The sequence below is a fragment of the Durio zibethinus genome, chromosome 28 (assembly GCF_047325235.1).
Source record: "Durio zibethinus cultivar Kanyao isolate XHJ-2024 chromosome 28, ASM4732523v1, whole genome shotgun sequence".
Taxonomy (NCBI): Eukaryota; Viridiplantae; Streptophyta; class Magnoliopsida; order Malvales; family Malvaceae; genus Durio; species Durio zibethinus.
In genome coordinates, this window is record NC_143189.1 from 12,617,571 (window position 1) to 12,631,132 (window position 13,562).

At 30.8% G+C, this 13,562-nt stretch overlaps 1 protein-coding gene and 1 pseudogene across 2 annotated transcripts; one reads left to right on the forward strand and one right to left on the reverse strand.

Moving 5' to 3' along the window:
- Positions 1-2,121: 2,121 nt before the first annotated feature.
- LOC111281344 (putative folate-biopterin transporter 3) lies at positions 2,122-7,886 on the forward strand (annotated as a pseudogene). Its single transcript, XR_016335099.1, has 5 exons — positions 2,122-2,574; positions 4,832-5,091; positions 5,722-5,817; positions 5,898-6,068; positions 6,836-7,886. The product of XR_016335099.1 is annotated as a putative folate-biopterin transporter 3 (transcript).
- Positions 7,887-7,897: 11 nt separating this feature from the next.
- LOC111280947 (aspartyl protease family protein At5g10770-like) lies at positions 7,898-10,410 on the reverse strand. Its single transcript, XM_022868503.2, has 2 exons — positions 10,102-10,410; positions 7,898-9,497 (listed from the first exon to the last, which is right to left on the reverse strand). The coding sequence occupies exons 1-2, from the start codon at positions 10,265-10,267 to the stop codon at positions 8,230-8,232; spliced, it is 1,434 nt and encodes a 477-aa protein (XP_022724238.2). The 5' UTR covers positions 10,268-10,410; the 3' UTR covers positions 7,898-8,229.
- Positions 10,411-13,562: the final 3,152 nt, after the last annotated feature.

Genomic DNA, 13,562 nt, shown 5'->3' on the forward strand with positions numbered 1-13,562 from the left:
TAATTACGAAAATACTTCTCATATTGTAATTGGCTAAAATTATTATAATATTCTCTAACGTAATTATGAAAATAGCCACCATATTATAATTGACTAAAATTATTATAATAAATATAAACATAGTGATAAAAATACCTATTTAATTGCTTCATAATTACACATTAAATTTTAATGACCATACAATAACATGAAATTAATCCCCTTAGAAATTATTATAGTGCCCTTTTAATTACTTAAGGATTGTATTATATGCATTTAAATTAACTATAATGCCCTTCTTTCTATCATTAACTAAAATTACTATAATGTCCTTCTCAACATATTTAATAAAATACCATTCTTACCATAATTGGCCAAAGTTAATATAATGCCCCTATAATCATAATTATGAAAATGCCGTCTAACCATCTTTTACCAAAATTACTATAATGCCCCTCCAATCATTATTACAAAAATACCCCTCATGTTATAATTTATCAAAATTACTATAATACTATTTTATCATAATTACAAAATTATTTTTTTTATTGCTTCATAATTACGTGTTAAGTTTTAATATGCATATAATTATATAAAAGTGATCCACTTAGAAATGATCATAATACCTTTTTAATTACTTGACAATTGAAGGATACATATCTAAATCAATTGTAATGCCCCTCCTTTTATAATTAACTAAAATTATTATAATGCTCCTCTAAATATACTTACTTCAATACTTCTTTTAATTGGCCAAAATTAATATATATTATATTAATAAATTAATTATTTAATACTTAATCTAAGAAATTAATATTTTTAACTTAATAGAAGTGTTCATTTGGCATTCTTTATAAGCTCTTTTTTTATATATATTTTGCTTTTTATTTTTATTTTTTTATCTTTTCACTTATTTTATTTTTTAAATTATATAATTTTTGTAAAAAAAAAAATCCAATCGAAATAATCACATCTCATTATTATTTTTTGTTATTTTTCATCTTTTTAATTTTAGATTAAATGAATTTCGTAATAAAATCCAATTAAGTAAGGTTATGCTTGGAGTATAGGATAATCGCTAAGATAAGATGGTAATTATCTTATACTAATTTGTGACCCGTGCGATGCATGAGATTTTTATTTTTTATAAAATTATTTTAATTAATTAAATTTAATATGATAATATTATATTTCTTTTAACTAAATTTATATGTTGTTACTGCATTTATTTTAATTTAAAACCAAAATATAAAAAAAAATTTATGCAAAATTTCATTTAAAATTGGAAAGCATATTTTGTCTTTATTTTTCCAACAACCTATTTATTAGGTTTGGTAACATAAAATTAAAAGAGATTTAGATTTTAGTGTAAAATGTGTGATAAAGAACATAAAAATATAACATCAATTCATGATTGGATAATCACTCATTTTAAAATAAGTTATTTAAATTTTTATGAACTTATCAATCAAACAAAAATATTAAGAGGATTTATAATCTGAAAAGTATATGTTAAAATTAAGTTTTAAAATTTTATTTTTATGTGTTAAAAAATATAATAATTTAATTGCAATGAATTCACTGCTATTTATTTTTGTTAATTAACCATAAAATAATAAAATTAAAAGATTTTATCATAATCACATCTCATTATCATTTCTTGTTACTTTTCACCTTTTTATTTTTAGATTAAATGAATTTCATAATAAAATCTAATTAAGTAAGGGCAAGTTTAGAGTATAGAATAATTGATAAGATAAGATAATAATTATTCTATATTATATTTGATTTGTATATAAAAAAATGAAAAGATTATTATGCTCTTTGTATAGATTATTTAATTTTTTCAAAGTACAAAAAATTATTTTTAATCCATAAGATTAAATTTACATATCTTATTTTATTTTAAAAAATTACATTAATAATTTAAATTGTATAAATTTTAAGAAATTTTGATTAAAAAATAAATTATACTATTTTAATTTTTGCACACATAAAATATAAGATGAGATGACATTTGGTAATTTAATCTTATTTATAATATCATTTTATCATATCTTATTATAATTTTTTATACTAAATATATATAAAAAAAAAAATTTAACTATGGGCGAAGTATTTTGCTAGTTTCATTTAATTTTATTGCACCTTTCTCTAGCTAAGGTCCAACTCCTTATACCCAGATTAGAAAAGTACCAGCATTTAAAATGATGGAAGAACAAGAAGAAAAGAAGGCAAAGCCACTTCATCAGGATTTAGCAGGTAGCCATATGAGAAGGAATAACCCAAAAAAGGGTTTTCTAGAAATGATGTTTAGACCAATACAATGGTTGAAAATTTTGAATGAAGAGTTGCATTGTCTCTTTGTGTTGGGAGTGGTGATAGTGTATGGAATCAGTCAGGGTTTTGGTGTGGGATTGAGTAGAGTCAGCACACAATATTATATGAAAGATGAGCAAAAGGTACAACCTTCTCAAGCACAGGTCCTGAGTGGGATGATCCAGTTTCCTTGGATTGTTAAACCTTTTGGGGGTCTCCTTACTGATGCTGTCCCCATTCTTGGATACCGAAGACAACCTCATTTCATTTTTGCTGGTAAATTTGAATAACCCAAGCCATAATTTTTGCTCCTTTTTTTTTTTTGTAAATTTTATTGGATTTTTTATTTGGTTAATCTTATTTTTCTTTTTGTGTTTTTTTTTTTTTTTTTTTTGGCTCAATATTGGTTTCTGATGGGTGGTTAGTTTCGGGAATAAATATAGGATGTCAATGGTTTGGGTCGTGTTTGAGTGCCTTTGTTATTTTCTTCATTTTTTTTGGGAAAGCTAAATTATAGGTGGATACAAACGAGAAAATATCGGATTTTAAGGAAATTGCTTTTTATTATGTTTGATTGAGCTAATAGAGGGAAATGGAAAAGAAATTTCCCTTTGGTTCTCAAGTTTGTTTTGATTTCAGCAACAGTGTCTTTGGCATGAGGAAAAGAGGAAGAAAGAAAACCAGACGGAGAAAATGATGGAGAGGAAAACTATCTATCCTTGTTTGGTAGAACCGAACTATAAATAGGAAAGGAAAAGGAGTGGATTTGCACTTGCCATTCTCTCAAAAACAAGTCCTTCCATAAATGGGAGGAAAATGGAAGGAGGAAAAGTCATTCAACTAAAATTAATCATTATTTATGTGCGTGTTTTTTTTTAAATTTTGTTATTTAGTTTCTATGTATTGCTTTAGTCAAGGAAATGTGTATGTGTCTAATTTTCAACTTGGGAGCAGATTAGTATCTCCAAGATGACAATTGATTCATCCTATCATGTATGCTTTCTCACTGACTATCTTTTCTGAAACTATATATTCATTTCTATCATTTGATACATTTGAAATTGCTTTGTTTTTAATGGCATCTTTGAATTGCAGCTGTTGTGATTTATTCCAGAAATTTTCCCTTTATTATGTTCTTATTGCATTTGTATAACCTCATCCCACTGTTGTTACATTGGCATATTGATCAAGTATCTTTTCTTATACTTTACTCTTCAAAAGTGTATTATAATTTTCGTTTGATGCGGTGTTTATAGATCCCTAGTTTATCTACGGATTGTAATAAGCTCATAATTGAGATCAACCATCAGTGGTGTGATTGTAATAAATGTTATCTTTCGAATGTTAGTTCTTAGATAGCTGTGTAAAATCAAGAGTCTACTGTTAGGAATAGCTGGTAATAAATCTACGCTGCTCTGCTTTTCTTCTATTGGTTGCATAGTCATGGTTTTTCAGTGATAACCCTCTCAAAAATGAAGAGAAAGCAAGAACCTGCCTATGACCTCTGCAGTACAAAATTTATAAAAATATTCTTAAACTAGCTTTAGGGTATTTTTTTTTTTTTCCCATTCTCGTCATTGTATCTTATCAATTGATAGCTCTTTATCATTTAGATCAATGCAACTGGAGAAGAAAGTATATTGTTAAATGATTGGTGATATGTGGCTCTATATTCATAATATTATTTATTTTTTATGGGACTAACCTAGAGAGTATCTGACCATTTTTGTCATGGAAAGAAGGCATAGGGGGTTTGAGTGGTTCCTATGGAATGTTACTCTATTAAAATCAGAATATAAGTCAAATGGGAGGTTTTCTACGCTGAATGTTGAAGAAAGGTTAATAAGAGACAAAAGGAGATAGGATTTGGTGTTGCAAGAATGTGCTGCACTTGTCTGATGGGCATTTGGCTGCTTTTGTCGTATGAAAGGTATTTAATTTTGGTAATGCCTGAGTGGAGATAGATTTGGAAGGTGGAGCGTTATGCAATGTCTCATACAGTGGAGATGGCTTAAGAAATGGGCACTAAGAGCATTGTTATATTGGGAAAGATACATTGCTTTCTCTACCAATATCATGGTATTTTCACTTTGCAATTACAATAGTAGAAATTAAGCCATTTCAAACTGTGATGACTTATGTTGACAAATGAAGGTATGTGGGTGATTTGTTTGGGACAATGTCAATTTAATTTGAAGGGGATTGAGAGATTAATGAAGTTCAAAAGTACAATCAGAGAATAATATGTAGATAATAACAATGATATACATTGATTAACTCTGTTTTTGACATTTTTGCTATTGGGAATTGGTGTTTTATTTTCTTGTTTGCACCTGATTATGTTGAGTTTGCATTCTTTTCTGATGGTATTTCATGTATCCTTCCCCCTTCTTCCTGAATTTTGATGTAGACACAACAAGGAAGAAAAGAAAGGAAGAATAAGGTCAAAGAAAGATAACAGAATATAGAAAGTTGACTCCCTTGTTATATGATCACTATAATTTTTTAAAAAATTTATTTATTATTATTTCAGGGTTTCTTGGTGTGACCTCCATGGTAGTTCTATCCCTCCACAAGAAATTGCATCTTGCATTTGCCTTGTTATCTCTGGTAGCAGGAAGTGCTCATATTGCAATTGCAGATGTGGCTATTGATGCTTATGTCACACAGCTTACTATAAGTTACCCTTCTCTTGCTGGTGATATGCAGAGCTTGTGTGGGCTGAGCTCTTCTATTGGAGCCTTGTTAGGATTCTCGCTTAGTGGCTTTTTTGTTCACCTAGTTGGAGTTAAGGTTTGCTTTCTACACCAGTATCTTAGTAGCTATTGATTGTAGTGTTATGGTTTTACTGATATCTGATTCTTTTTACACATTCGATACAACTGAAATTGATAGGCACTCTGATAAAAAATTCCCATTGAATTATTGATTCTAAATACTACAAGTGCTGAATTTACCTAACCAAAACCATTTGTGCAGATGTAAAACAACACCTGACCACCTTAATATTGCTTATTTTCTCTGATTTGAAGGTCTAACTAAGTTCGAAGTGTATGCCTATGGAAGGTATACTAATTATTTAAGGCATATAATCTCAAAACTTAAAGTTGAAATTCTGAGTTTGGTCACCTAATCAGAATGTGAAATCTCCCTCTATCTCTCTGCACAAAATGTGGAATCTATTGTAAATATGACAGATGTCATGCCAATATATCCATAAATAGAAGAATTTATGATATAGAAATTTTGATATAAGCGTTATTTTTGGCAACCACTGGAGTTTAAGATTTCAATTAAATCATGTTAGGATGTGGTTTCACTTATACGATTTCAAGGTTGACAATGTATTCGGCCCTACCTATTATTTGGCCTCAATGTTCTTTCTACAATGGATATGTCATTGAAAGTGTTGCTTTCCTGCAGGGTGTATTTGGATTGCTTAGTATACCTGCTGGCCTAGTTGTTTCAGTGGGGATCTTTTTGAGAGAAGCCCACATGCCCAACTTTGCTTACAAAAGAGTAAGTTATCTTCATTTCAAGCACTGTATTAATCTCTCACTTCTTCCCTGTAAATATTGAATTGTAGAAATTGAATTTAGGTAAAGGAGAAGTTTGTAGATGCTAGCAAAGCTGTGAGGACAACACTGAAATGCTAGGATGTTTGGAGACGGTGTCTTTACATGTACTTGTCTCTTGCACTGGGCTTGCATATCCACGAAGGGATGTTCTATTGGTATACAGATGCAAAGGAGGGTCCATCTTTCTCACAGGTAGCAACTTTGTCTTTTTCATTGGTACAAGCATGACGTTACATTCCGTGTTCTATGGAGGTAGCAATTGGGGGGTTGGGGTCAGATTCAAGCACTTTTAGGTTGTTCCCAGTTTCAGTTGTTCAATTTGTTCTGGTTTTGGGTCGGCTCGAATTCAAGTTGTTTTAGGTTCAAGTTATTTTCATTTCATATTGTTGACTTTCAAAGTTGTTCAACTTTAGTTGGGTTGTATATTTTGTGGGTGAAGTCAGGTCAACTTTTGCCACCCATAGTAGCAAGAGTTGGTGTTTGGTCATTTTGGTTTCATGTCACTTGCTTTAGGTTATTTCAAGTTCAAGTTGTTTATTTATTTATTTTTTTAAGTTGCTATATTAACATACATACATACATATACTTTGTAAAGTGTGTAAAATTCCCAGATTTATCTTAGATAAATAAAAAAGGTCAAAATGTCTAAATCATATTCATGAAGTTGAGATTCATGACTTGGTTCAAACAAGAGAAAGAAACAAATATAAAATTATTCATAGATATTCAGGATATATTCTCTATGGTAAAACTGGGTTCATGAATTATGGCCACCAAACAGTCCAAGCAACAAGGTACATTGTTCAAGGTTTCATGATTACATACATAAATATACTTTCTAAAGTGTGTAAGATTCCCAGATTAACTTAAAGAATGTGATTTAGACATTTTGACGTTTTTTATTTATCTATGATAAATCTGTCAGAGTTGTAAGCTGCAATCTGTATGCTTTTTGGCAGGAGTTTGTTGGATCCATATTCTCTGCTGGCGCTGTGGGCTCTCTTCTTGGGTTCCTTATGTACCAAAACTTGTTGAAAAGCCATCCTTTTCCTGATATACTTTTTGGGCCCAGCCGTAGTATGGTATCTCTGGATTGCTAGATTTGGTATTGCTGTTGTGTATAAATTTGAAACTTGGTATGCCCGATTATATCTTTGTGGTGATTGATGAAGCTATTGCTCGTATCATTGGGCGTATCAAATGGATGCCTTTTCTTGTTCTCAGCTCCAAGCTCTGCCCTGCTGGTATTGAAGGCACTTTCTTCGCTCTGATCATGTCAATTGATGATATTGGGTTGCTTTCATCAGCTTGGTCAGGAGGCCTAGTGCTCCACATGTTGAAGGTTACACGAACTCAATTTGACAACCTTTGGATAGCCATTGTTATCTGGAGCCTGTTAGGACTTATTCCACTTGGATTCCTCTTTTTGATACCTAGAAGTGATCCCAACTTGTCCATCCTTCATCTGAGTTGTTGAGGACCAAAAAGGGCAATGATGTACTTGAACCTGAGAATATTGAAATGGCCTCCCTTGTCAGTAGCATCTGATGAGAACTTGGAATTATGGCTGAATATCAAGAGAGAACAACAAGAAATGAGAAAATTTGGTGATTATGTCATCCATTGGGAACTCTCCAAAAAGTTAACATCAAGTTTTGGTGCTCAAGAACAACAATTCAGAGTTGAGACTATTTGGAAATTCTTGTTTTACTCAATTTGCTTTTTTGCCTGAAGCATTGCCAACAAGCCAGGAAAGCATATTAAGAGGAAGTGGACAGATATTCATACACGAAAGTTTTCACTGTGACAATTTCAAGATATTCAGCAGGTTCTCGATCTCTCTCTCAGCGCTTGAATTTTATTTATTTCTTCTAACCATTTTTTCAGTAAATCATTGATACATTCTCTAGGATGTGCATCTACCTCACTTTGATTGAAGTGGGAAGTGTCTGCTGTATTATTATATGCATTTAGGCACAAAAGGTAATGAAATTATCACATTCTCCATCAGACTTCTCAACTGATTTTACACGCTTAAAATCTTTCTTTATATTGAAACAAATCTTACAAGGATTAATATTAAATTAACTCTTACACCTACCGAGGAAGTAGTGTTATTTCAGGCAACATCCCCTTCCCCCCACTCCCGTTTCTCTACCATTTATTGAGCACACTCAGGAAATCTCGAGTGGCTATCATAATTTCTATGCCTTCTCCCCGAGTAGTTATATGTATATAATATGAACTAGGAAAAGATGCTAGGGTATAGATATTGTTAATTGCCAACAGATCACTTGGCTTAGCATCCAATAAAAATATATCCACAACTGCGCAACAGTTCTAGCTTTTCTGCTTATGTGAAACTGCAACTTTCCTGGGCAAACCCCAACTTTGACTCTTTCGTATCATATATAACCCTTTGGTTTCTTTGCTGATAATTTGCAACAATGCCGATTTCATCTTCGAATGAGAGGCTTGCAATAGCCAAACACACCTGAGATGCATCAGTCTTTACAAAGTAAAACACCCCACTTATGTCCACATTTATCTCGGCATTACCCTCAAATTGCAATTTAATCGTGGGAACATCCACTTCTTGGTATGCACTAAGGTTAAAGCAAGTATCCAAGATTGAGAAAGCTGGTGCAGAAGGAAAACTAGAAAATTGTTTCAGAAACTCTGCCTTTAATGCCTTGTAAATTGTTGGAGGAAGCCTGGTAATAACCGTCCCAGAATCAATAAGCATTCCATCTTTGCCAAAACTTGAATCTTGCAGTGTCACCCCACCAACACTGACACCAGTTAGGTTGAGGAAATAGAAAGTTGATAGCTGTGGATTGGGAATCATTCTAGTGTAAGAAATGGGGCTTGAAGTCTTATAAACCGAAGAATTGCCTCCCAAAACTAACGAACCTGAAGCCCCAGCTTGTGCAGAAGGCAAACAATAGGAGAAAAACCCTCCAAATATTGCGGATGTTTGAGAAACCAGAGAGATAGAGCTCCTTCCTAGACCCATCAGACCAGAAGCTCCACCAAAAAGACCTTTATTGTTCCGGCCGCAGCCAAATTTAAAATTATCCACCGGAGTATTGCCTAGATTGAGATGATCATGAGCTAGTTCACCGCGAGTATAGGATCCATCACCATAGCTAACGACGTAGTTACAGGTTGGTGGATTGTTCCCACAGAACCCTGTATTCCCAGTAGCAAATGCAAGTGATTGACAGTCTGATGAATTACATAAGACTGTTTTGTAGGAAGGAGATGCAGATGGGTTGAAAAGAGGTTCCTTTTGGTTATAACATGATTTGCAAGGCTGGCACTGAACCCAAGTCAAATCACTTCCAGTATCAACAATCACTGTCATTTTCCGACCACCTAATTGAACTGTAACGATGTAGTTCAGTGTTCCAAGTTCTACACCAGAAGTTAAGGGGATTCCTGTATTAGAAACTTCTGTTTTGCTAGAAGCCATGTTCTTGATTCGTGCTTGCAATGACTGAACTCTTCGATCATCCAATATCAAGCGCTTCTGAAGCAACTTATTCCAGTATTTGATCCCTCCTCCATAGCAAAAATCTCGGTGCTTCATTTCCAATATAGTTGCATCATTCTCCTTTCCTAAATATCCAAAATTTAAGGGGGAGAAAAAGATTAAATTATGCCAACCCTTAATCAAACATCTAATTTTGGATGAAGAGTATAATAATGGGAAAAGCAAAATCAGCGAGAGAAAAGAAAATAGATATAAGCAAAAGGTCGATACGCAAGAAATGGCAGGTTTGGTTTCGATCGTGTCCTATCCATTTGACATAATGCAGTCAAGCCTTTTACCTATGCAACTTGAAAAATTGAGATATTAAAAGAGAAGTGAGACCCTTAGCAGCACATATAAGCCAATTATAGATTACATAATCTAATGAAAAGCAAAGTCAAGATAAGCTTAAAGTACAGTTGGTTTTCCACCCTGGAGGGGAGAAAGATATAGATAAAGAGAAGGAAATAGTACGTCCCAAAAAAAATTAAAGAGAAGGCAATAATGGCTGTTTCCCACAAGGCATGAAAGCAGTTATGGATCCTATCCAAAAAAAATAAAAAAGGCAGAGGTAGAAATACAGATCCCAAAGTCGAAAATAAAATAATGGGGAGCTTTGGCCATCGGTTTAATGAGTCATTTTTATTTGTCTGCCAAAAAAAGAAAAGAAAAAAACTCATAAGAACTTACTTGATTTCTGAGGCAAACAACTTGAAGCATCCCATTTCTGTTTCCATTGAAACTGTTGCAGCTTGAGTAGCTTCGTCTCACCAAAACAGTGAACCCCATTGACAAGAATGAGGAGGAAAGCAAGAAGTGAAAGCATAAATGTTAAAAGGGCTGTTCCTTTCAACATTGCAGAGTGCAGTGAAAACAGCTAAAAGAAAGCGAAAAAGCAGAAAGAGAGAAGGTGAAAGTGCAGATTAAAATGACAGTGAAGAGAAAAAGAGAGGAGAAGAAGAGAAGAAGAGAGGGGGAGAGTTTCTAGGGAGTTGGAGTTTGGCAAGAGAACAAAAGAGGGAGGGCTGGCTAAAGGTCCCACTGGTGCATGAGAAATTATTGGGGATTCACGTGCAAATACTTGGGAGATAAAAAAAGAGGTCTTGTGTTTTCCTTGTGCACTGCCTGCGGCAACAAACAACTTGTCTCGTGATTGATAGTTTTGAAGTGATATCTTTACGGAAAAAAATTTTTAAAAATAGTCATATAATGATATTTATAAAAAATTTTATTTTAAAATTTTAATATTTTAAAAAGTAAATATATTTAATTTTAAAAGTATATTTAAAATAATTTTTTATAATATAATATTAAATAATTTATTAACAATGTATAACATTATATATTAATAATATATCAAATATCAATTTTTAAAAAATATACATAATAATTTTTAATATTGCTCGTAGAATTTAAATTCCATGAACCATGTATAAGAAACAAATTCTGTATTTTTATTGGTGTTTTTAATATTGCTCGTAGAATTTAAATTCCATGAACCATGTATAAGAAACAAATTCTGTATTTTTATTGGTTTTGTAAATTTTGTTGTCAGATAAGGGCTTTTCTCCGCACGAAATCAACTGTAACCACTTACACCTTTGAGGGGCAAGCCTTTTTTGTGCGTTTTGATGTTTCCTTTTTTGTCCTTTGTTTTATATATAAAAGTGAAATTTAAATAATATATTAATATTTATAAATTATTTAGATTTGATTTAAATAAAATTTAAATTTAATTTGATTATTATCGATTTAAGTTTGAATTCAAATAATTTGATTTATTGAATGAATCGAATTCGATCATTTTTATATTTGATTCAAATAGTTCGTAAATTTAATTAAATTTTTTATTTAAATGTATTTTTATTATTTTAATTAATAAAATATCTTGAATTCAAATTCGAATTTAAATACAAATAATTTAATTTTTATTGAATGTAAGAATTAAATTTATTTTTATATATTAATCGAGTCTAATTAAATAAGTTTAAATAATTCGATTTTTATTTTGAATCAAATTCGAATTAAAAAAATAAAATTCGATCGAACTTAATATTATATTGATTCGAATTCAATTGAAAGTGGAATTATATACTTTTTTTTTTCTTGGGATATTTGCTCATGCTCTGCCACTTAAAAGGAAAAAAAAAATCATCTTCGTGGTAATAATTTATTTGGTTTAAAAATATAAAAGGTATAATTTCAGAGTCTGATGAACAGAGTTGCATACATTATTATTTAGTTTGAAAGTGATTCGAAGGCCGAGGCCATGTATGTTCCCATTATCATTTTTTGAAATCCTTAATTTATTATTGACACCTTTTATCCTATCCAAGTTATCCTTTTTGATATATAGCATAAACATCAGTATTTTTATTTGATAAATGTTGAAAACTTTTTTATATTAATTTTGATAAAAGATTACAAATATCTAAAATTAAAATTTAAACTTATTGAATATTATTTTTTTTTTAAAAATTACATAAATTAATTAGTTTAAGTCTCATATTCAACTGTTTTAATACTATGATAGTTAATTTATATGTATTACTAGAGCATGTCCAGCTTAAAATGAATTTACCATTTAAGGAAAATACTAGTAATCATATGCACTGATAATCTCCAGGAAGATAGCAAGTGGTAGAGAGAAGAAAAATCAAACTTGCCCTCCAAATAATAAAACGAAAAATAAGGAAAGGCCTTTGGTGGGAATTGGGATGAGGCGGTAGAACTGTCAGGCCCAAGCTGCTTCAACAATGCTCAAATATATTTCAATTAAACTATGATGAATGGTACGAACAAGTTGATTTTTATAATATTTATTTTATTATTATTTTTTTAGTATGAAGTTTTTTTTTTTTTTTTTATTGACAGAATTAAAAAAAATTGCATTCTATCAAAAACTTTTATTGATTGATATTATAAAAATTATTATTAAAAAAATGTTAGGTTGAAAAATTAATTGAAGGAAATCGTTTTTACATTATTGACCCTAATGTGAAAAGAAAAGAAAAAAATTTGTTTCTTCCGCTTTCAAAGTGCACTCATTACCCACTCTCAGATCTGTTCCTTTTTCTTTAGTCTAAAAGCCCAACCCTTTATTCCCCTCCAAAAAAACAAAAACCTTCTTTTCCTCTCCCTTTCTAGTTAGGTTGTGTGAATCTAATTTTCACTTTTTGATAATTGAATTTGTCGAGAAAACATAACCCTAATTTTCTTTCCCTTTCCCTTTCTTTTCTTCATAAGAACCCAACTGAAATGTCGTCATTTGGTTGTTTTCTTCTCTTTCTATGAAGGTGAAGGATGAGTCGATAATTTTCAATAAGGTAGTTGCTTATCAAGTATCTATTTTGAAGAGCAGTCAAGGTTTGATTGATAAAGTTGTTGCCGACCATGCTTGTTTGCGTTTGGCTTATTGCAGCATTTACTTTTCTTCAAGTAGTTACTGAGTTCTTAGATTTTAATGAAATTGAGCTTTCTTTTATTGAGGGTTACGAGTATGGAGTCTCCAAACTCAATTACAATCTCTCATGGTTGAACTGACTCTTATTCCGAGTGCTAAGAGAAAAGAAGTTAGCACATTTCTATATATCTCTTTGCTTGCAACTGTTTATTTTTGCTTATTCGTTATATTTACTTCACATTGTTGGATTTAGATTTTTTTTAAAAAACAAAATTAGGTTATAAACACTTGTTCGGTTTTGATCATGTTCATTTTTTATTTTTGACTTAAACATGCTCATTTTAACTTTGTTTTAAATTAAAGGGGCATTTGTTCATGGAATCTTAGATTCTAGGGGAAAATGTGATCTTTAAGAAAGTACGAAACCTGAGTTTTTTTTTTATTTTTTATTTTCAAAACATCTCATATTTAGATTCATTCGTTTGGTTGGAGAGAATTTACATTTATTAATTTTTGAATAATTACCATAATTTTTTAAATATATATGATGATAACTTTTTATTAATTTTTATTAATAATGAATATCTAAATTACAAATGATGCCTTTAACAATCATAATCTTCTAAATATATATGATGATAACTTTTTATTAATAATAAATATCTAAATTACAAATGATGCCTTTAACAACAAAAGAAGACAAATATTTAAGGCGTTTTTGATTGAAAAAAGTCTTAAATAATCTTTT